This window comes from Narcine bancroftii, chromosome 3 (assembly GCF_036971445.1).
Source record: "Narcine bancroftii isolate sNarBan1 chromosome 3, sNarBan1.hap1, whole genome shotgun sequence".
Taxonomy (NCBI): Eukaryota; Metazoa; Chordata; class Chondrichthyes; order Torpediniformes; family Narcinidae; genus Narcine; species Narcine bancroftii.
This window is the reverse complement of record NC_091471.1, coordinates 45,863,817-45,888,473: the sequence shown is the minus strand read 5'-3', so window position 1 is coordinate 45,888,473 and position 24,657 is coordinate 45,863,817. Positions and strand designations below refer to the sequence as shown.

At 37.7% G+C, this 24,657-nt stretch overlaps 1 protein-coding gene across 4 annotated transcripts in view; it reads right to left on the bottom strand.

Annotated features, from left to right (window-relative positions):
* Nucleotides 1-24,657, bottom strand: part of LOC138757131 (WD repeat-containing protein 7) — a 686,960-nt gene that overhangs the window by 570,115 nt on the left and 92,188 nt on the right. For 3 of the 4 annotated variants that reach the window (XR_011353355.1, XM_069923947.1, XM_069923950.1), the window contains exons 10-12: nucleotides 15,983-16,120; nucleotides 4,497-4,644; nucleotides 1,542-1,790 (exon numbers count right to left, since the gene is read on the bottom strand). Coding sequence is in view for 3 of the 4 variants with exons in the window: in XM_069923947.1 (XP_069780048.1) it covers nucleotides 1,542-1,790; nucleotides 4,497-4,644; nucleotides 15,983-16,120 (535 nt within the window). In the remaining variant the exon portion in view is untranslated. The remainder of the gene's footprint in view (nucleotides 1-1,541; nucleotides 1,791-4,496; nucleotides 4,645-15,982; nucleotides 16,121-24,657) is intronic. The other variant, XM_069923949.1, reaches the window with a different exon arrangement.

Sequence of the window (24,657 nt, the reverse complement as noted above, 5' to 3'; positions counted from 1 at the left end):
TGACACTAAACTATCATCTAATCTCAGTGTAATGGTCCCAGCAAAGATGCTCCAAGTGCAGCTGTAGGAAAAGCTCGGGGATGAGTATTACTTGGGCTTGCACATCATCCAACAATAAGATGTATTAAATTTTTTGCTGAGATTTTTCAAAATACTTTGGAAAAAATAACCTAGATAAATTCCAACTATTTACATCAAACTAATTTTAAAGTGCAAGCATAACCTGAAGCTAACTGGATCAGAACAAACAATCATCTGGGTCATCTTGCTTATGTTCCTGAAGTCCTTCTGAAATTGTTAACCGAACCCAGCACCTATTCACCAAACTTAGCCTTCAGAGATTGCACACACCATTGGTTTTCAAATCACTTTGGCCACATTAATTAAGGTTCTTTGGCACACAGCGCAGAAGAAAATAACTCCTACATGTGGATACATTTCTATCTCCAAAAACATTCCATCCAAACAACCTTTGCATGCTTCTTGGCATCACAGTTCAGGCAAAATAACTCTTGTATGATTTTGGTTTCTTACCATCTTGTTTCTTATGAATGCTAGAATTGTTATCGATCCTTCCTTCGAACTTTGTCCTCTCTCTCGGGGCTCCCCATTGCTTTATCATCCTCTTAGGATCCTTTTAAAAATCTCTTTTTAATCATGCATTTACTATCTGTCCTGTTATCTCAAAGTCCAATATCATTGCATTTTTGGGGGGAAAAAAATCTTAAAACACATCCGAACTTCTGCTTTCGAGTAAAAATCCCAAAGTTGCTGATAGTCAAGAAATTGTCAGCAGTTATACAAATAAATGCTGACATTTCCATTCAGAGCCCAAGCTAGTACAGTCATTTGCTGAACTCAAGTGAACTGTAGAATTTCAAAATCTTTACTTAATATCATATCGGTTTGTCAGTAAATTAGAATTCAAGTCAGTGGAAAATCATTTCAATAAAACAATCTAATACCTTGGTTTAAAAATCTATTACAAGAGATGATGTGACAGCATGAAATTACCTTATATTTCAGCGTATATTTCAAGTCATAAAACCCTCAAAAATCACTCATAAAATGGGGGTTGACTTATACGCCAGATATACTTTTGAGGAAAAAAAAAGATTGATGTTGATTCGGCGTATCAGTCAATTTTGGAAGCACTTTCCCAATGCCAGCACCGCCACTCCCCGTCACCTCCCAACCGCTGGGCGCCGTCATAATCACTCCTTTTCGGGACCCTGACCTCGTCACTCCTGCCTGGTAGGCCAAGGTTCCTGCTCCAGCTCCATGGGCCATCACTGCTCATGCCCAGTAGGCTGAAGTTTTTTTTTACTTATTAATTTACAGCTTGGTTACTTGCAATTGGGGTGTTTTTTTTAAATTTTGGGTTTTCCTGGGAGGCTCAGACAACCTGAAAAATGGAGGTTGACTTATAACGCCAGATATACCATAAAACCATTAAAATGAGGCTTAAAAAAAAGGGCTCAACCTATCTGCCAGTTGACTTATATGCTGAAATATACAGTCATGGTACTTATAATATTTACCTCTTCTTAGCATGTGTTCTCCTTGCAGTAACTGGACAATTGCGGTTTGGGTGGCTGGGACAATAACAATACTGCCATCTTCCCGACCACATACCAGGCGCCCATGAGACGGAATGTAAACACTGGCTGTCACTTTCAAAGGCTCCTCCTTGCCAGGCTGGGCACTCAACTGGTCTATAATTCCAGCTGGCCTTGGAAGTAGATGATCAAATGTATCTTGCAAGCATGAAGAAGTGGTCACTTTCAACTCTGAAACAAAATGCAATTCAATCCATTAATGCACAAGGTGCAGTAAACTAGTTAGCTGGAAAATGATTCAACTTTTTTTTTACATGCTCATCATCTTCATTTTGCAAGACAGTAAATAAATATTTCTTGAGAGAAAAAATCTAAAGCTGTGATATTTTATTTCAAAGTGCTGAATTCAGAAAAGTATGAATGGGTTTATATTACCCAGCTCAAGGAAGAAAGAAAGGAGCCAGAATGGAAACTTTTAAAAGAGACTGTCAAATTTAGAGCTAAGTTTGTAGTTTAATTTCCAGAGCAGGAACTAGAGTGAGAGCTAGTGTGAATGGGGACTTTAAAGAGACTGACAAGGTGAATGCTGTTCTTCATGGGTCGGTACAATCCTTTATCCTGAACCCTTGGGGTTCAGATTAGACTTTGTAAACCATTGATCAAACCACATTTCAAGTATTTGAGCAGTTTTGGGCCCATGACCAAGGAAGAAAGAGTCTTGAGAAGGTTTACAAGAATGGTCCCAGGTGTGGAAGAATAAGTTTAATGAATATGCTTAACAAAGGGTTAATGAATTAGGTGAGAAAATACATATTAGCTGCCTTTAAGATGGTGGGAATATAATGGCTGCCTAAACATGATTTTCTCTTTGCTGTGGTGAGATAGTAACAACTTCACAAGAATGTCAATGCACCTTGAATAAAGATGACATTTCCCAGTCGTTGCAGACACCACAGAGCAACATGTTATTGTAAACTCAAAATTGCCAAATGTGTAAAACTCATGTGAAACTTGTAAGGATCTCATGCAGATCTCCTGCCACTCTGAGTTGGGACCAAACATGCTTTGAGTTGGAGCTCAGAAAACAAGTTACTGAACTCTTTATTTGTACCCCTTCTCCCGCAAGTGTAATCAAGGCAAAATAAAGAAATTGCTGTATGCTTCATTGTTCTGCTGTTTGTTTTATTATAACACAGGGATGAGAGGGTGAATGTACAGGAGCATTTGATGGCCCTGGATTCATTCAGGTTCAGAAGCATAAGACGGAATCTTATTGAAAGGAATCTAATATTGAAAGAGGAGGTGGAGATGTTTCCGGTTGTGGGACAGTCTAGGATCAAGGGCACAGCTTCAGAATAAAAGGACAACTCTCAGAAAAGAGACAGGGAGAAATACCTTCAACTAGAGGGTGGGGAATCTGTTGCCCCAGATAGCTGTGGATGCTGTCATTGGGTTTATTTAAAGCAGAGATCAATAGGTTCTTGATTAGTAAGGGTATCAAAGGTTATGGGGAGAAGGCAGGAAAATAGGGATGAAAGGAAGAATACAAATCAGCCATGATTCCAAAGACAAGCAGATGATGGGTAAAATGGCCAAATTCCTATTTATATGAACTAAATAGTTTGACCCTATTCCATAAAATTTGAACAGGAAAAACTCAAGTCAAGTAAATCATCCAGTTTCTCTTGGTGAACTTACAAGTTATCCATAGATACTATTATAAAGATACATCGGGATAATGTTGAAAATTGATCTAAAAAGGCCAGTGTCCTTATTGACCCTTTTTAATACAAGAGTTAAAAGCAATTAAAATCAAAGTTTTCAGCAAATAGCGCCATGGTCCTGAGAAGAGACTTGCTTGAAAAAAAATCATAGAATCTTGAAACACATGTATTTAACTAGACACCTGAAGTTTTTAACTGAAACCCAGCTTTCAGATGTACCCTTTGACCAGATCACTATCGCTGCCAAGGTCCCTCATTATAGGAAGGATGTGGAAGCTATGGAGAAGATGCAGAAGAGATTTATTTGGTTTATCAATAGGTTTACAAGACCAGTTAGAGAATTAAAAATGGGGACATGTTAAAACTGTGAGCATCAACCACAATTATAACTTAAACTGTAAATGAAGACAAGAATATTGGAGATGTGAAGATCAGACAGTATCTGTGGATAAAGAAAACTTAATGAGTACCTGCATTAGTCTTTGCCAAAATCTGAGTGATAAGGAGTACATAATGGATTTAGGTTAAAATTGAGTAGCAATATTTTTAAAGCCCAATTATGCTTAAAGGAAACAAGTCAAGTGGTATGGTTGGGGCAAAAAAAAAATATAGTCTTTTAACAGGATAGTCAACTGCTCTACAAAAATCCAGAACAAACTTGAAGAGGTGAAGGGTGAAAGTTTCTTTGATTTTAAGGTACAAAATTATCCAAACCAAAAAGGAAAGACTGTTTATTGACAATAAATTCACCTAAAATTATTGTAAAACTCATGTTCCATACATAGTGCACCAAATGCATGGAACAATATTTTTCTACCTACTTTTCAGAAAAAAATATTTTAATATGGGAAGCAGATCCGAAGAACTTGATGCCCAGACTGTACAGCGGAAAACATCACAAAGACGCAAAGAATAGCAGCAGAAGAAACCTACTTGACAAGATCACGGCTTATTGCTTTCCTGCTCCATTCCCATCACCCTCGATTCCACAAATGAATAAATCTCTACAAAGTCTCTCCTCATCCACCTCTGCTCAAACAAAACACCAGATTCTAAAAAAAAACTTTGCAGCTGAAATCCCTTGTCATTCTTCCATCGGCAGCAATGGGGCATTGATAAATCAATGAACCAAATTTTAAAACACGCTACAGAAATTTAAAAACTACCGCAATAAGCATTTGTTCATCTTCCCAGACAATGAGAGCACATTTACCTTGAACAGCATCTTTCTGAATTAAGTCGATTGTTTCAGGAATACACCAAATCAAGAGTCTCCCTGATGAATCTCCCTGAATGAGCAATTTTTGGAAAGGTTCCCTACGACCATAGAAGAATCGTGTGATGGGAGGACAGATGAGAAGCTGTCATGCGAAAAAAAACAAAAGTCAGTTCTATGAAGTACCCTGGGACATATTACGTTAAATTCAAAATAACAACATGAAAATATGCAAAGCTTTGTACATACAGGAATGGTTAGTTTAAAGAAGAGAGCATGAAAAGCTCTGAAAAGGATTTAAGACATTATTTCAAAAAGGTACAGAACCTAACTATATTTTGGCCAATTCTAGTTTTAAGTTAGCATGGCTATAATAAAAATTGTTAAATTTTCTGTCTTTCCAGAATTTTAATTGAAGAAATAGTTGTGTTGTTTTCCCCCATCCTTCCCCTAGATAAGATTCCTGCCTTGTACAACAAAATTCAGATAGAACTCAGCGTTAATAACACAAATGAACAAAGAAATATATAGAGCTAACAGAATGAACACAAATTAACTCTCACTTATTTGGTTACAGATTTAAATGTACAAGACTGAGAACAAAGATGCAGAACATTTTTTCTGACTTTTCAATTCATTTAATGCAGATATTATGTTAAGATTCAAATTGAAATTGGGTAAGAAATGATTTTCAAACAAGATGAATAAATATGGTTGGATATGTTTTTGCAACAGAGTACAATGTTTAATATTGTCAGATTAGGATATCTATCCTGATTCTGCTTTAACTTCTGTGGGGTTTTGATATAGGTTCACTAAAAAAAGTTGACAGATTTTTTTTTAAATATAGACAATTTAAAATATCTCTCTGATTTGCTTTTAATTAAATACCAAAGAAATATTACTGATGTCGCAATGATTGAATGCTAAAATATTAAATTTTACTTTTTGTGGCATGAATCAATGCATTAAAATAAAATTCTAAAGTAACAAGAAATATTAAGCAATACATTTGATAAACTTCTTGTCAGTGAAGTTTATTTGTCACATTATTCCTCACATTGTGAAATGGGTTCTTCTTAAATAATCTGGTTGACAAATTAATGGCATTGAAGTGTAAATAATATCATGCAGGAGTTTACCATGTCAAATTGTGCTGATGTCTCACGAGTGGGTCCGTAAAAGAACACTAACTAGCTTCACACTGGACTCTACACCAAGATCAATAGTAGTTCATAACATACATGCATAAATAGGGTTACCAATCTTAACGTTATTTTAATTAGCATTCAATCTTAATTAAATGTGGATTTAACCTGAGTAATTACATTTTTATGTTCGTAATTGTTATTTTAAACAGTTTCTAGATGTCACTATCATCAGGATTAAGAAAATAGTGGAAAAGTTCTCAGGACAACCGGAGTGGTTCATGTCTGTAGCCTGACCATCACTCATGTCCCATGTTACCTCATGCAAATGTTGTAATCGAGCACCAGGATAGTCAAAACCATAAAAAGCCAAGCTCAATCAAGGTATCCAGTGAGAGGTGCCCAGTTCAATAACGTCAAGACACAGAAATCTTTTTTTTTTAAATATATTTTCGTCAGTTTAACAAGTTTAAAAAAAATGCTTGTACCCATGACTTAACATACCAATCTTTTAACAGAAGGCACAGGCCATCCAGATGAGCTGAAAAAATGCCAACATGTTAAAAGGCTTGAATACAGCAAGGTAATTTTTTTTTTAAAATCCAGGAAAGTGACTACATTCCTGGCCATTAGAAACCAGCATACGAAAGGAAAGTTAGCAAGGGATTAATCACGTCTTGTATGATGTAACTGAAATTCCAGATGCTGAAGCAAATAATGTTACTTTTGGACCGATAAGTTGCAAAAAATTAATTTAATGTGCACAAAAACACTAACCTTTACAGCAAAAAAAGCTTTCCAAATACCCAAGAAGTTAAAAATAATAAATTGAATGAAAAAGCTGGCAATAAACACCAGAAATTCCAAAAGCATGCAAATAAAATTTTAAAACCTTGTAAATTTTTTTACTTCAGTCACTGTTCAGCTTTAAACAAATTTGCAGATGACACCATTGTCATAGGCCAGATCTCAAGCAACAATGAGACAAAGCATAAGAAGGCGAGAGAGTCTGCAGGCATTGTGTCAGTCATTGTCAGAGTACATACGTGACATGACATACAACCCTGAGATTCTTTTTCCAGTGCGGCAAGTAGAATTTCTTATTATCTTTAACTATACTCAGTACTCAGAGAAATGCAAACAAAATAAAGAAATGTACCCAAACTGACTGTGCAACTACAGAAAATAAATATTCTGTAATAAATAATGAGTCCTTAAATGAGTCTCTGATTGAGTTTGTTGTTTAGGAATCTGATGGTTGAGGGATAGCAACCATTCCTGAACATGGAAGTACAAGTCCTGTGGCATCTGTACCTCTTTCCTGATGGCAACAGCAAAAATAGAACATGTCCTGGGTGGTCATGATTCTTAATGATTGATGCTGCTCTCCAACGTTCCATGTCAAATATTCTCAATGATGAGAAGAGAGCACACTTTCCAATACACATCTGTAGAAGTTTGTCAAGGTTTCCAATGTCGCATCAAACCACCGCAAATCCCTGAGGAAGTAGAGGCACTGGCATACTTTCTTCACAATGGCATTAGTAAAATGGGTCCAGGAAAGATCTTCCCAGATAGTGACTCTCCGGAATTTAAATTTGCTAACCCTCTTCATCTCTGATCCCCCAATGATCAGTGGAACATACATTTCTAATCAGCATAACTACCTCTCTGACTTCATGACTCAGAGAGGAGCAAGCGCTGGGGTTAGATTATTGGTGATGAGATGGAGAGCTTCATTTTCTGAGGAGTAAATATCACCAACGACATGTCCTGGTCCAACCACATGAATGATATAACCAAGAAAGTGCACCAGAGAATCTTCTTTCACAGAAGCCTGAGGAAATTGGACACATCTCCAAGGTCTCACTCATCCCAGTTTATACGGATGCACCACAGAAAGTACCCAAGAGAGATTCATCACAACTTGGAAGAGGAACAGCTCTGCTCAAGACTGCAAGAAAAAGGTTCTTACTGCTGGAACTCCTTGCCCAATTGCATCATCTTGAGAGCAGTTGGAGATGAGCAATAAATGTCGATCTTGGCAGTGATGCGCACATCCAGAAAAATTAATAAAGGACTGGGGTTGAACTATGGCTGTTCTCTTCCATTGAAACAATTATTTTTAACATTGTTACCTTTCCTTTTTTTAATTTTAAAAACACAGCACTGTAGATGGCACAGGGGAGGTGCTGAAGGATTGGAGAATGGCAAATGTGGTCCCCTTATTTAGAAAAGGTTATTGGGAGAATCCTTGGAATTATAGACCAGTGGTCTCACATCAGTGATAGGTTAACTATTAGAGATGATTCTTGAGAACAGAATTTACAAGCATTTAGAAAAGTACAGTGTTCTCAAGGTTTTGTGAGGGGAAGGCCATGCCTCACAAACCTAATTTAGCATTTTTTGAGGAGGTTACAAGAGAAAATGATTAAAGTAGGGCAGGAAATGTGGTGTATTTGTAAAAGGTCACCAATGTTTAGAAAGTCATGAGACATGGAATCCATGGAACCTTGGTTGTGTTGATTCAAATTTGGCTTGCCTGAAGCATTAGTGGACAGAAAGCATTCTGCCTGGAGGTCGGGTACAAATGGAATTCTGGGACTCCTGCTCTTTGTAGTTTTTAGAAATGACCTGGACAAGTAGTAGAGGGATGGGTCATTGAGCTTGTGAATGATATGAAAGTTGGAGGTGTTGTGGATAGTGTTGAAGGTTGTTGTAAGTTACAAAAGATTGAAACAGGATGTAGAGTTGGGTGGAAAAGTGGCAGGAGTTCCATCCAGCTACAATATATGCCGTTGTTTAGGACGAAATTTAAAATTTTCACCTTAAAATTGGGTCATCCTATACAACAGGTCTAAAATTCTTACCTTGATGAAGAAACAGCAAAACTGCTGTCATCTTGGGCACAGGACAGCATGGTTGGCGTAGCGGTTACAGTGCCAGCGATCAGGACTTTGGTTCGAATCTCGCGCTGTCTGTAAGGAGTTGGTATGTTCTTCCCATGTCTGCATGGGTTTCCCCGGGGGCTTGCGTTTCCTCCCACCATTCAAAACATACTGGGGGTGTAGGTTAATTGGGTGTAAATTGGGTGGTGCAGACTCATGGGCTGAAATGGCCTGTACCGTGCTATATGTCTGAATGAAAAATCTTCCTGCTGGCTCAGACGCAATATCACGCACGCCCCATGGGTTATTTGTGAAGTCTCAGCACTTTTCTGCAGGGTCCATCCAACAGGACTGACTGCTGTCGGCTCTGTACAGGCTTTAAACAGCCTGTTACAGGAGCCAAGAGCGGTTTATTTTAAAACATCCAAATAAAATTTAAACCTTTAAATCATCATTTGTTAATAAAATAGTGATTTGCTTTTAACAGAATTCACTGGTCAGAGGTAAATGCCAGATTTGGAAGGTGGGGGGGGGGGGGGGGAAAGATACAGTAAGTGTAAGATGATGCATTTTGAGAGGTCAAATTGAAGGCAGATACATGGTTAATAGTAGGATACTTAACGATGTGGAAGAACAGAGAGAACCTGGGGTCCAATTCCATAAATTTCTCAAAGTTGCTGTGCTGTTTGATAGGATAGTTAATTAAGTCAGCTCATGGTAATTGAGGCTTCATTTGTCGGTGGATTGAGTTCAGCAGTCAAAAAGCCCACACTCTGCTGTACTGTTCCATGTTTGATATACCTCAAGTCACCCTGTTCTATAACAATCTCTAGAGCACTACTGAAGCACATACTTAGTACACCCCACACAAATTTAGCTTCCCAACATGCAACACATTGCCCTTGTCCAACTTAAATTCCATCTGCTATTCTTTGGCCAATTCTCCATATGATCTGGATCCTGTCATAATCTTGGATAACCTTTCTCACTGTCCATTTTACCACCAGTTTTTCTGTCATTGTAACTTTACAAATTCATAATCACAAAATCATCCGTATTGCTGAGTATTTTGAATAAAAGAGCCAGCAACAATCCCCAAGGGACACACCAGTCACAGTCCAGAATCAGAATCAGATTTATTGTTATAAACATGTGTCATGAATTTTTTTGTTTTGCAGGTGCAAAATTGCTATAAATTACAATTCCATAAATACCAGATTTATTGCAAAAAAAAGGAAAAGTGAGGTGGTGTTCATAGGTTCATTTTCTATTCAGAAATCTGATAACAGAGGGGAAGAAGCTGTTTTTTTGTAACATTTGGTGTGCATCTTCAGGCTCCTGTACTTCCTTTCTGATGGTAACAGTGAGAAAAAGGCATGGCCTCAGTGGTGAGGTAGGTCCTTGATGTTAGAGACTGCTTTCTTGAGCAAATGCCTCTTAAAGATGTCCTTAATAGAATGAAGACTAATGCCCATGATGGTGCTAGCAGAGTTTACAACCCTCTGCAGCCTTTTCCTGGCCTGTGCATTGCCACCAGTGAGAATGTTCTCCATGGTAGATCTGTAGAAATTTGCAAGTGTCATTGGAGACGTTTCAAATCTCCTTAAACTCCAAATGAAATATTGCCAATGGTGAACCTTCCTCATAATTGCATGGACATTGATTGCCCCAGAATAGATCTTCAGAGATGTGAACACTGAGGAATTTGAAGTTCTATACCCTCTCCACTATTGACCCCTCAATGAGGATTTAAGTTCTCCTGGTTTCTCCTTCCTGAAGTCCATAATTAGTTCCTCAGTTTTGCTAATGTTGAGTGCAAGGTTGTTATTTTGACATTACTCAACTTGCTGATTTATCCTCACAACTGTATGCTTTCTCACTTCCATCTGTGATTCTGTCGACAACCATGATATCATCGGCAAATAGGTAGATGGGATTTGAATTATGCCCAGTCACACAGTTATGGGTGTACTCTAGATAGACTAGAGCACACATCTTTGAGGTGTGCCTGTGTTGCTTGTCAGCGAGGAGATGTTGTTACCGATTGTCTGTGGTCTTCCGAAAAGTAAGTTAAGGCTCCAGTGGCAAAAGTCCAGGTTTTGAAGCTTGCTGACCAGAACTGAGGGGATAATGGTGTTGAAACCTGAGCAGTAATTAACGTAAATCAACCTGATGCAGATATTGCTGTTGTCCAAATAATGCAGGGCTGAGTTGAGAGTCAGTGAGATTGCATCTGCTGTGGAATGATTGTGGTGGCAAACATTGCTGTGGGTACAGGTCTTTTCCTTGGTACAAATTAATTCTGGCCATGAAAACCAACCTCCCAAGGATTTCATTACAGTAAACGTGAGCGCTGCTGGTCCTCCAATTTGATAAGCAACCCTCCACCACCACCCACAGATTCTCACCATCAGGCTAATTTTTGTATCCAGTCGGCTAGCTCACACTAGGTCTCATCTAATCTATCCCTTTGGACTCCTTCCATGGTGTTTCAAACTTTGTCTGCATCTTCAAACGTTTTTTTTTTAAAAACAATTATGACTCCATGCATTTAGACAAGTATATTTGTTACATGTATCACAATAACAACACAAGTGAAGGAAAGCACAGAACCAGTCAGGAAAATATTGACTACAAATAATGGTTACTGCTGCCTATGGGCTGTACCAATCAGTTGAAATTGTAAGTAACACAATGTCAAATCTATGAACTTAGCAAAAAGGTAAATAATTGTCAGGTAATGACACAAAGGTTTAAATGGGTCTGATCATTCTTGCATATTCAGCTCTTTTCAAAGATCCTCAATTATGTAAAATTATACAGGGCTTATATAACATCCAATTTAAAGGTCACATACAGTGCTGTGGAAATGAATGCAAAGCCTCACCAACTCTCATTTTTCAACAGCACCCTATTCATGTGATTGGAACCTCTGCCTTCCACATTCAACTCCCCCATCATAAACAGTGTGGCTTTGGCATACAACATCACTGGGGACAAAGCAATGCAGATACTTCACTCAAACACAATCATGCACTCTGGAAAACCAAACAGGTATTTCAGAGTGTAGTAATGTAGTTAAACCACATTTATCACCATTCTTTCATTTTGATGAGAAAAAAAATCTATAATTTCCAACTTCATATCCATTGTCATTCCAATAATCTGAACTGTTCCCGGTTTAACAACATCACCGAAATCCTAAGAACAAAAAGATACTTTTTTCTTCTCTCCTGATTTCCACACTTGAAATACAGGCTTTACCTTTAAAGGACAAAATTGATTTTAAAAGCTTAAGTTCAACCCCATTAGCAGTCTTCAGCTAAGAATGTGAGCAAAAAGCGCGTTTAATGCAAATTAGCCTCTGTATATACATTGCATATGGATAGAAACAATTAAGCAAGCTTTGTGCAAAGAGCAATCCAAATATTTTGTTAAATACTTCAACGAACAAGGTTTGTTGCAACTGGTTAGTACAGCCTTAAGCCAGTATTAAAACACACCGACATTACCAAAAGACACAAGTGGTATCAAAATGTCGCAAAGAAATTGAATAAATTGATTACTATTTGTTTACATTGAGACCACAACAGATTAATTTCTGATGAAGTCAAAGGAATATACAATATCTAAGACTAGAAGACACAGGAGCGGAATAGGCTATTCAGCCCAGTCATTTAATGATGAGCTGATCCATTTTACCATTCAACCCCACTGTACACTTGGCCCAATAGATAAATTATTTGTAATAGCTGACAAATTTAACATATGAAGCTATCCAAGTTCCAATTGACACAAGAAAAAACATTAGAACTTTTTTTTTGCTTCGATCATTGTGGTAATGCATTGCTAAATTTCCAAATCATTAAAATACCTGACTGTTTAAACATCAATTTGAGGACAAGGATGCAATGCAATTTGTTTGGGAACAAAGTAGAAAGATGGACGGTGGAAAAATCTTGAGTAATTGGTGCCAGGCAACTTAATTTTACCTACTTATATCTATAATTACTTCCACCAGCATTAGGATGCAACAACAAGCCATATACCTCGAGATATTATTTGAAAGCTTGATTAATTGTTAAGCTACATCCTTGAAAAAAAATGTTCCTTTCATCACTGAAATGACATCTATTCAAAATTACTTTTTTATACAACTGCTTTAATTATATTTCTCTACATCTCTGCATTGTGAAATAATCTTTTCACTGATCACTGGTGTGGACCGAAGGAGAGCAAGGAGTGGAGTCACAGCGCTCCTACGTGGTCCAACTACCCACTCCGATTACCGTCAGCTCCATACAGGCTTTAAACCACCTGTCAATGGAGCCAACAGTGATATTATTTAAAAATACTGCAACCATGGGGTCTGTGCCTACGATGACAGCATCTATGATTGGCCGCAGCCATGAGGGGTTACAGACTTCGGGGAAGCAGAAGACTGGCGCAGGGCACCAGAAAACAAGACCATCCCCCTTTTGAGAAGGAGAAGCAGAGATGGCCCACGGGACAGTGACCACCGCGGTGGACCAGTGAAGGGTTCCAAGGCTGGACTCTTGGCAACTCGAGGCAAGGAACCCATGTAGGCTGTGGGCTACTGGCAACTGCAGTCAAGAGATGCACACCAGACTGCAGACTGCTAGAGAGAGGATGCGGATGGTGCTGAAGGGTTCCTTGTCATGTCAGAGGTTCAGATTTGGAACTCGGGCTGCTGATGGTCTGGAGAGGTCTCTGTGTGGTTGCTGGGGCTGCAGCAGCGCTGGAGGCAAATCCATGGACACACAGTGACTCTGAGGGGATGCTCTTTGCTACTCTTTTTCTGACTGTAAGAGGCTCTTTAGGCAATATCTGCCGATGGCGTATCTGTCTGCCTTACGGCAGATGAAAACAAATGTTGTGTAATATTGCACTGCCTTTATTACATAACAATAAATTGAATCTTGAAGTAGCAGTAATGAAATAAGGAAGTTCTGTGAAAAGTTTCAGATTGCACTAAAGATGTAGGAACACACTTTATAGATTGGATATAATGAACACCAAATTTCTGACCGACTTTTCTATCAAACAGGAGTTGCAGCAATTGTACAAAGCAGGCCAGTTTAAGAAGATGAGTGGCATATGTGGAGCGGCCATTGTCTGACTAAGCCAGAGTTTAGAGTGGTGAGTTGAGGCTTTGGCTCAAGTGAGAAGAGGCAGAGACAAAGGTAAGACTCTATTAAGAGTTTATAATTATTTTTTATTTGACCTTGTATTAGTGCCGAGTAGAATAGTCAGAATGATTACAGGGTTAGTGAAGAGTTATAATTTTTTTTTAATTTAAATTTTAGACTTGCAGCATGGTAACGGGCCATTTCAGCCCACGAGCCCGTGCTGCGCAATTACACCCGACTGACCTGAACACCCTGTACATTTTTGAACGGTGGGAGGAAAGCAGAGCCCCCGGGGAAAACCCACACAGACACAGGGAGAATTTACAAACACCTTACAGACAGCAGAGTATTCGAACCCCAGTACCAATTGCTGGCACTGTAAAGGCATGGCACTAACCGCTACGCCAACCATGCTGCCCCAAAACATCTTAAGATAAGGGAATTCTGGGAAACTTGCCATCTCCCTGATAGCTACATCTGCGCGAGGTTCATTGAGTTGCATCTGTTTATATATAGTCTTCAGGTACTGGAGCTGCAGCTCAATGACCTTCAGCTCGTACGGGAGCATGGGTTCATAGATAAGAGCTATAGGGAGGCAGTCATACCGAAGTTGCAAGAAGCAAGTAGCAAGTCAAGAAAGCAAAAGCAAGCAGGCAGCTACTGCAGGGTGTCCCTGTGGCCGTTCCCCTCAAAAATAAGTTTACTACTTTGGATATTGTTGGTGGGGGAGTCAGGGGGCAACCTACCAGGCAAAGCCGCAGTGACGAGATAGATCTCTGGCACTGAGCATTGCCGAGGTTCAAAGGGGAAGGAGGGAAAAAAGACCGGTTGTGACAGGGAATTAAATTGTTAGGAGATGGACATGAAAGAGACAGCTGGATGGCTTGTTCCCTCCAAAGTGCCAGAGTTAGGGATGTCTTGGATCAGGCACATGGCAGCCTGAAAAGGAAGGTTCATCAGCTAGAAGTCATGAATTATATGGGGTGGCATGGTTAGCGTAGCAGTTAATGTGGTGCAGTTACAGCGCCAGCAACCTAGGTTCGAATCCAGTGATGTCTATAATGAATTTGTACGCTCTCCCCATGTCTGTGTGAGTTTTTCCCAGGTACTTCAGTTTCCACCCACCTTTCAAAACATTTGGGACTCTTGATTAATTTGCTTGTAATTTGGCAGCACAGGTTTAATTGGCCTGAATTGGTTTCTTCAATGACACAGGTATGAAAAAAGGTCCTAAAGAGAGAATACAGAGAGCTAGTTAGGAAGCTGAAAGACATTATCAGGATTGCTTCCTGTGCCATGTGCAAGAGAGGGTAAGAAGAAGATGCTATGGGAGATGATTGCATGGCTATACCTGCATAAGGCAGGGTTTCATGATCTGCACAAAAAGGATGGGTTACATGTGAACTGGAAGGGGACAAAGATCCTGTTGGGGAAGGTTTAAATTAGTTTGGCAGAGGGAAATAGGAACCAGAATGATAGGCAAAGAATAAAGCAGATGGTGGAGAGGCTGATTTTAGTGATATTGTGGGGTCAGGGAGTGGATGAAGTACAAACATCATCAGTTGAAAGGATTAAAATGTGTTTATTTCAAGGCAAGTATTAGGAATAAGAGAAATAAATGGATCAGTTGGTGGAATTATGATGTTGCAGATGCAGAGACTTGACTGATGCAGGTACTGGGGATCGGATATTTTAAACTGAAAAATCTTATATTTCCCCAATTATTTTGGTTTTCTCCCACATCCCAAAGACATGCTATGAAATTAATTAGGTGATGTAAATTACAGCTGGTGGAGATAAACTGGCATAGAACTGATGGCCTCTTTCCATGTTGCAAGGAAATGTGGTATAATGATTCACTGCTCAGATTTTACAAACTACAATTAATTACCTTTCACAAGCAATCGGTTCCATCATTGAATGCCTGAATGAAACTTTTACAGGAAGACCCAAACGGAGAGCACAGCAGTATTGATCATTTCAATGTCCATCACAATGATGAAAAACTCCTATACATGATCAAAACATTTTCGAATATCCCAATATTTTATCAAAGTAATTTCCAAGATCAGGTTTTTACTTGTTCTTAAAATGAAAATCAGAAATTAATCAATCAGAAGTTTCAGGCAAATAGTTTGCTTTACATTTTATACTTTTCATACCACTTGCATCAAAAAATAAGTAGCATGCCATCAGCCCACATTAGAGATCAACAATTATTACTTTAGTCATCTAATGTCAAATGACTAGACAGAGACACACAAATACAGATGGAGAGAACGTTTGAGGATTCTTACTGGTGCCTCAAAAAGCCGAGTGCAAGATAACAGTTGCGGTCTGTAGAGTTCCCAGGCCTTTACAGGGTCGGGGTAACACTTATGAGGAAGGTGGACAATTGCCTCCCCCATATACCCGTATTCTATCTGCTGGATATTCTGCCAGGGGGTACACAAATGGTGGAGAAAGAAAGCAAAAGAAATTAAAGATAATTAATGTTCCAAATATAAAGTAATGGTATTAGGAAACATTGAGATAAAAATGAATTGTATAAATGGATTAACAGAACAAAATAATGTTAACTGATTCATTGTGGTAGTTTATAAAAGGTTAATATTATAAAATTAATGCTGTAATCACATTCTGCAAATTACTACAATACCACAACATAAATTAGTAAAAAGAAAAAAAAAATTAAAACTCACATAATAAACACAAAATATTTATATTGGATTATTTAAGTGATTAATTTTAATCCATGCAATTCCAATGTTTGTCCTTATGCTTTAAGACTGAGAAATGTGGTCTTTAACCAACCCCATTAAAAAAAAGTAAATTCATCCAAACACTTTAAAATAAAATATTTCTGGTGTTGAACAAATTCCTCTGTGCTTGATAACATATATATTTTACACCAAAAGCAAGCATTTCATTTTCCTGTGATTTCCAAGTTTCCACATAAACATCTTGCATCAACTTCTGAGTAACCAACTGTTTGCTACACAGAAAGCTATCCTGAAATTTAAGGAAAATGTACGTGTGGTCTTATTGATTCAATGACATTCATTATACCTTCAATTCCCACTTAATGAAATCATTAACATAATTCATTGTTTCCTGAAAAGCAATACAATGCTAAGAGAAAGTAAAATACATGACACTGCAGCCTTCAGTTTATTTAAAATTGAAATCCAATTCCAGAGTCCACATGTTCAGTTTTGCATGACATCCAAATAACTTAGCTGGATTGCTTCCTTCCAGTTCACTTCAGAAGAGCCTGTTATCTAATTAAAGAAAATTGAAAATTGCACAGCTGACAGGCAACATACTGCACCTCACATTAAAATAGCATCATGAAACACCATCTGCAAGGATTTTTTTTAAATGGTAACACTTGTCCCACTTGTCTAGACTCACCCCATGTTTTGATAATTTTTTTTTTGATTTCTTAAGCATAATTGTTGGATTTTTAAGGAAAAATAAAAGTTGTAATCAAAGACTGTTTTTGATTCAATGAAGATCCTAAACTGGAATATTTCACTTTCAGTGTAAGAATACAACATGCTGTAATGGTTCACATCCTAATTACTTCAGTACATATATTTTTAGGATATTTTTTCATTAACACCAATGTGCATGCAGTTGGCTGGCAGGAAGTAGAGAACAAAAGACTGGAAGTCAACAGTATAGAAAATTAGATCGCAGATAGTGATCAGATGAAGGTTACACAAAAAGCAATGAAATAAGCAGATCATCTGACTCAAGACATTAGTAGAAGTGAGATTTATACGTTTTCCTCAAAAAGTACAATGGAATGTTTTTAACTTGCAAAGATTTTGGTTTTGTTATAAAAATGCAACCAAAGGACAGTATCTATAATGAGAATGTTAACATTTTGTCAAGTCAATAAATCAATGATGCAGGACTGATGATATAAATACATGACTTCTAATCTCATCTTTCTCAATTCATGGGTTACAATTAATTTAATAAATCTGGAATGAATTTTGTCTCAATTGCAGAAAGCAAATTTAAGTGCTTTTGTGTCTGGAATAGAGTTATCAGTGCTGTTCCACATGACTCAAAAACATGCCCATACATTTTCTTTAAACGTGATGAGAATTTCTGCTCTCATTGCCCCTTTCAAGCACTTGATTCTCGGCCTTTACCAACCCTTGGGTGAAAGCCATTTTTCCTCATCTCCACTTTAATCATTGTATCAATTGAAATCTATGCCTCCTGTCACAGTTTTCAGCTGACAGAAATAGACTTTGCCCATTTTATTCTCTCTCAGGCCTGTTTCATATATTATACATTGATTATTTAGGTTTGCACAATAAATGGAGTGGCTCCAAAAGATTGCAGATGATACAATAATTCCCCGTGATTGAGAAACCAAAATTTACTTTGCCAGAAAAGATTGCTTAATCAGAAGTGAAGAGAAATGGCAAAATGAACTCAATCCAGATAAACTGCAAGGTGATAGAACTGGGAATGTTCATTACAGCGAGGGACTACATAACTTACTTGATGATACCAGTTGAAGACACAGATTCCTAAAAGCAGCAAGACAGTTTCATAAGATGGATAAAAGAGTATGGAGGTAAAGAATAGAAGTGCAGTGAGCTTTTGACAGAATCATACATAGAATTATCAAGGCCAAAGCAAGAAGACTAGGTAGAGTTCTTGTTACAATATTGAAGGAAGGTGCAGAGTAGGTTGACACCGTGGCTATTAAGAGTGGAAAACATTTGCTAAGAAGAAAGACTAAAGATCCTACAGGTTTTTTTTTTCCCTGAACATAATGAAAATTCAATTGTATTTGAAATCTTCTCCATTTCTATGAAATGCTAACCATGAAATTGCAAATTCCAAGTCCTTTTAGCAGCAATAATTTCAGTGCATAAGTACCTTGTACAATGCAAATGACAATAAACTCAACAAAGAAAATATGTTCTTAGTTCAGGCCCTTTAGCCCTTGATGCTGTGGTGACCAATATAATGTGATTGACTTTTACTGCCCTCACAAAGGGCCTATCAAGCCACTGAATTGAAGAGTAGTTTGAGCAAGCCCTTTTGTGAAGTATTAAGATTATCAAGCCCACAGTATTACAGCATCATGATAGCCTGCAATCATTTATTTAACTGCCTAACCAAGGGTGATGCCATTTCCATTTGCTGACATTCATTTAGTTCATGCTACAACTTCTCTAAATCTCTCTGCTGGCCTCAAATGCAACGAAATAATCAGGACAAAGGAAACCATTCACCTCCATGGGTCCGTGCAAGTTGGAGAAATCCCATTAGTTTTACTCCAACTTATTTCCCTGCAACTCATTTTCTGCATGTCCATCAACTCTCCTTTGATGAATTTTGCCAACAACCTACACTGGTATAAATTGAGAACAAAGCAACAACAAACTTCTGTAATGTCACTGTTCCTTGAACTAGTGGTTTTCAAACTTTCTTTCCCACTCACATACCACTTTTAAAGTATTCCCTATGCCCTGTGATTTGTAAGGCATAACTTAAAGGTGGTATGAGTGGAAAGAAAAAGTTTGACAACCCCTGTTTTAATTGTATCGAATTAACTTATTTGTGCACGGTTTCAGAACTCCAAAGGAAATGGGCCAATGACAATTTTTCTCAAGCAAAATATTTCAGTAACAATTGAGTCTAGAGCAATGGTTCTCAACTTTTTTTTCCATACTCACATAGCATCTTAAGTAATCCCTTACTAATCACAGAGCACCTATGGCATAGGAATTACTTAAGGTAGTATGTGAGTAGAAAGAAAAAGGTTGAAAACCACTGCCTTAAACATTCCTGAATATGTATTGGAATTTATAGTGTGGGAATTAATTTTATTTGCTTTTAGACAAAAACTATCAAAAAAAAACTGGAGACGATAAAACATATAATGATTGTATATACTTATATAAAAGTCAATCCCATGTAAAAGTCAATACCCTATTTTTGGCCAAAAATTTGGAATTTTCCAGGGAGTGACTTGATGGAGTATGGCCGGTCGGGAAAACGAGCCCTATCCAGAAAAATAGGAAAAAAGTTAGGAAAAGACAAAGCACAACAAAAATAAAGTATAAGAAATAGAAGATAAAGTTACAGAGAAGAGAAAGAAGATGACAACCAAGAAGAAGAAAGTAAAAACAACCGAAAAAAAAGTAGAAAAGTCGCCGAAGAAAGAAGAAGGTCTTACCTGCACAAAGGAACAGGGAGCTGTGGTGGCGAGGAGTGCCCAATCCCCGAGGTTAGTGCCGGCCCTGTGAAGTCGCGACACCCCGGCCGGTGGACTTCAAAAATGTCTCTCGGAAAAGTGCGCAACTGAACAATCAAAGGAAAAAGAAGACAGCAACGGGAGGGGGCTCAGCAGAGGAGCGGGCAGCCAAAGTGCAACCAGCTGAGGGACGCACGATACCAGGGCGCTCAACTGGAGGAAGAGAAAGGTGGCTGAGGAGCGAGCGAGGAAACAGACGAGGGAGAAAGACAGAGAGGTGACCGACGAGGATCAACGACAGGAGCCCCAACAGATGAGCAGCCCAGGAGGGGAGGACCAACAGCAAGAGGCCCAGCAAGAGGAGGCCCGGGAAAGAGATACAAGCATGTCATCAGGAAAAACAGAAGAGAAACAGACACAAAGAGAAGAAGAAAACAACACAGGTACAGACACAGAAGAAGACCAAGATCTTCACAGAGAAATAGAAGGTAAAACAGATGGACAGAATATAGATAAAGCTTTTTTTAAAGAACAAATGAGATCACTAAAAGAATGGTTATCATTAGAATTTAGTGCAATTAAAAGGAAAATGAAAAGAGCACAAAATAAAATGCAAAGCTGAGAGCTGGTCATGACAGAAATAGGGAAAAGAGTAGAGAATGTGGAAGAGCAGGAAACGACTATAGAAATGGAAGTAAATTACAAGAGAAAAATTGGAAGAAAGTGATAAAAAAAAATTAAAGAGACAAAAGAAAATTGATATGTTAGAAAATTATAGTAGGCAAAACAACATTAAAATAGTGGGCCTGAAGGAGGGTGAAGAAGGCACAGACATGAAGGAATTTATAAAAGGATGGATCCCAAGGTCCTGGGAATGACAGAAATGCAGGAAGAAATGGAAATAGAAAGGGCACACAGAGCACTTGCTCTGAAACCGCAGACACATCAAAAACAAAGATGCATCTTGGTAAATTTTTTGAGATATACGATAAGAGAAAATATACTGGAACGGGCAAGGAATAAAGTTAGAGAAGATAATAAGCCATTGGAATACAAGGGTCAAAATATATTTTTTTATCCAGACATAAGTTTTGAACTCTTAAAGAGGAGGAAGGAGTTTAATACAGCGAAAACGATTTTATGGAAAAAAGGTTACAAATTCATGTTAAGACATCCAGCTGTGCTTAAAATATTTATACCTGGGGAGCAAAACAGACTGTTCTCAGATCCGGAGGTAGCATAAGAATTCGCAGAACGTTTGCAGGACAGAAGAAGAGATGAAGAGATGTAACAAGAATGAAGAACGGCGATAAAGTATATATAAAGATGTAAAAACAATGTATATGTAAAGAACTAAAGAGGGAAAACAGAAGGGAAGGAAGGAGGGAAAAAGAGCTTTGTTAAATGTGTAAAAAAAAGTGTTTCTGGGGAGGACTGGAGGGAGAGAGAATAACCGTCACTGCAAAATCACTTGACGCCTGCGAGCAAGATTGCAATCCAAATGGAAAGGGGAGTTGTGTTTGCCCGGCAAGGGACAAGGAGCAACTCAGAGAGGGGGGGAGCATTTGGGGTTAAGGTGTTATTGGGTGTGGGGACTGTTGGGGTATTTTATGTTTTAAATATGCTGTCATACATTGAGTTTAATAAGGGAAAACTAAGAGATCAAAATGGGAAAAAGGGGGATGGAGGTGGCGAGGAGATTGAAAATAGGTGTAAGCAAGATATAAGATTGCCACGTTGAACTATATGACTATAAACATTAATGGAATACATAACCAAATTAAAAGGAAGAGGCTACTAAATTTATTGAAGAAAGAAAAAATAGATATAGCATTTGTGCAGGAAACGCATCTAATGAAGTGGAACATAACAAATTAAAGAGAGACTGGGTAGGACACATAGCGGCAGCATCCTATAATTCAAAAGCTAGAGGTGTAGCCATATTAGTTAACAAAAAATATACCAATTAAAATAGAGGAGGAAATAATAGATCCAGCAGGGAGGTCTGTAATGATAAAGTATCAGATATACTCAGAATTTTGGAATTTGCTCAATATATATGCGCCTAACGAGGATCAAAAGTTTATGCAGGATATTTTTTTGAAGATTGCAGTCATACAAGGAAATATATTGATAGGAGGTGATTTTAACCTTAATTTGGATCCAATGTTGGATAAAACTGGACAAAAGACAAGCAAAAAGAATAAAGTAGCCAAATATATGGTAAAATCAATGCAGGAAATGTAACTTATGGATACATGGAGGTAGCAGCACCCAAGAGAGAAGAAATATTCATATTCTTCGAGTAGGCACAAAAAATATGTTATGATATGTTTTTGTGGTCGGCCCATATTAAAGGAAGAATGAAGAAAATTGAGTATAAAGCTAGACTACTATCAGATCATTTACCCCTGTTATTACCAATAGAAATGGAGGACATCCCACCAAGAACATATAGATGGAGGTTAAACACCATCCTACTGCGTTAGTGTTTGAACCTTTAGCACAATTGATAAGACAAAATACACAGATACAAGGTATGAAAGTTTTAGACGAGGAGTATAAAATTAATTTATTTGCTGATGGCGTATTGGTGTATTTAATAAACCCATCTCAGTCACTTTTGTACTTGAAGGAGTGTTTAATACAATATGGATGTCTTTCTGGATATAAAGTTAATTGGGGAAAAAAGTGAAATATTACCGATTAGTGAAGGAGATTATTCAGTTTATGAGAATATTATTAATTTGAAATGGACTGATCGAATTAAATATTTGGGTATAATTTTGAATGTTAATTATCAATCTTTATATAGATTAAATTATGTTGTTAATGAAAAAAATTAAAACTGATTTGATCAAATGGAAAGATTTACCTAATAATTTAATGGGTAGCATAAATACAATTAAGATGAATATCTTTCCGCGTATACAATATTTGTTTCAATCTATTCCGTATTTACTTGATAATATTTTTTTTCGAGATTTGAATAAAATGGTTAGGATGTTTTTATGGAGAGGTAAATTTTCGAGAGTAGCTCTGGAAATATGAGTTAGGGGATTATGTTTACCACATTTTCAAAATTATTATAAAGCAGCCCAACTTAAACTTTATTAGTTCATTGATGGATTTGGTACGGCCTCCTAGTTGGGCCAAAATTGAGATGGCAAATATTTCTGAATTTGAAATACATCTATTTTTGTTTTGATGGAATATAAATTTGTTACAATATAATGTGCCTATACTAAAACATTTAATGAAGTTATGGATAAAGAAAAATAAAACGGCAGGCTCGAGGGGTCAATTATCGCCTTTGACACTGTTGTATAATAACCAACTTATTCCTTTTTCAATACATAATCGACGTTTATTGCATTGGAGATTTAAAGGTGTGAAAAATTTGGGAGATTATTTTAAAGAGGGTAAATTTTTATCTTTTAATCAGATGAGGGACAGTTTTGGTATTGATAGGAACTCTTTGTTTCTATGTTATCAAATTCGATCTTTGGTAAGATGTATGTTTGGTAGAGATATGATTTTACTTGAAATTACTAAATTTGAGACTTTTCTTATGAAGGTGCCAGTGAAGGGTTATATTTCATCCATGTATCAAATATTACAGGATGGTATGGATAAAAAGGGTTGGGATAGATCTAAAAGTAAATGGGAAGCGGATATTGGTTTTATTTTTTCAGAAGATGATTGGTTAGATATTTGTTATAATAGTGTAACTAGATTGATAAATACCCGTTATGCAATGATTAACTATAATCTTTTACATCAATTATATTTAACACTTGAAAAATTTAAAAAGTATGGTTTTAATGAATCAGACTTGTGTTTTAGATGTGGTGATACGGTTGGAACTTTTTTTCATGCCGTTTGGAAGAAAATTCAATCATTTTTAGAATATTTGTATAAGATTAAAATAGTTTTAGATCCAACAGTATTTTTATTGGGTAGTTTGCAACCTTTGAAAGGCTTAGGATTAGATAAGTTTCAGCTTGCTTTTGTATATTTAGCTTTATCTGTAGCAAAAAAATGTATTGCTAGTATGTGGATAGATACAAATATGATTGATATTAATAGATAGCAAATACTAGAGCGCATCGGATGTCCCCCAAAGTTCCTCAACATGATTATCCAACTGCACGAAAACCAACAAGGTCGGGTCAGATACAGCAATGAGTTCTCTGATCCCTTCTCCATTAACAATGGCGTGAAGCAAGGCTGTGTTCTCGCACCAACCCTCTTTTCAATCTTCTTCAGCATGATGCTGAACCAAGCCATGAAAGACCCCAAAAATGAAGACGCTGTTTACATCCGGTACCGCACGTATGGCAGTCTCTTCAATCTGAGGCGCCTGCAAGCTCACACCAAGACACAAGAGAAACTTGTCCGTGAACTACTCTTTGCAGACGATGCCGCTTTAGTTGCCCATTCAGAGCCAGCTCTTCAGCGCTTGACGTCCTGCTTTGCGGAAACTGCCAAAATGTTTGGCCTGGAAGTCAGCCTGAAGAAAACTGAGGTCCTCCATCAGCCAGCTCCCCACCATGACTACCAGCCCCCCCACATCTCCATCGGGCACACAAAACTCAAAACGGTCAACCAGTTTACCTATCTCGGCTGCACCATTTCATCAGATGAAAGGATCAACAATGAGATAGACAACAGACTCGCCAAAGCAAATAGCGCCTTTGGAAGACTACACAAAAGAGTCTGGAAAAACAACCAACTGAA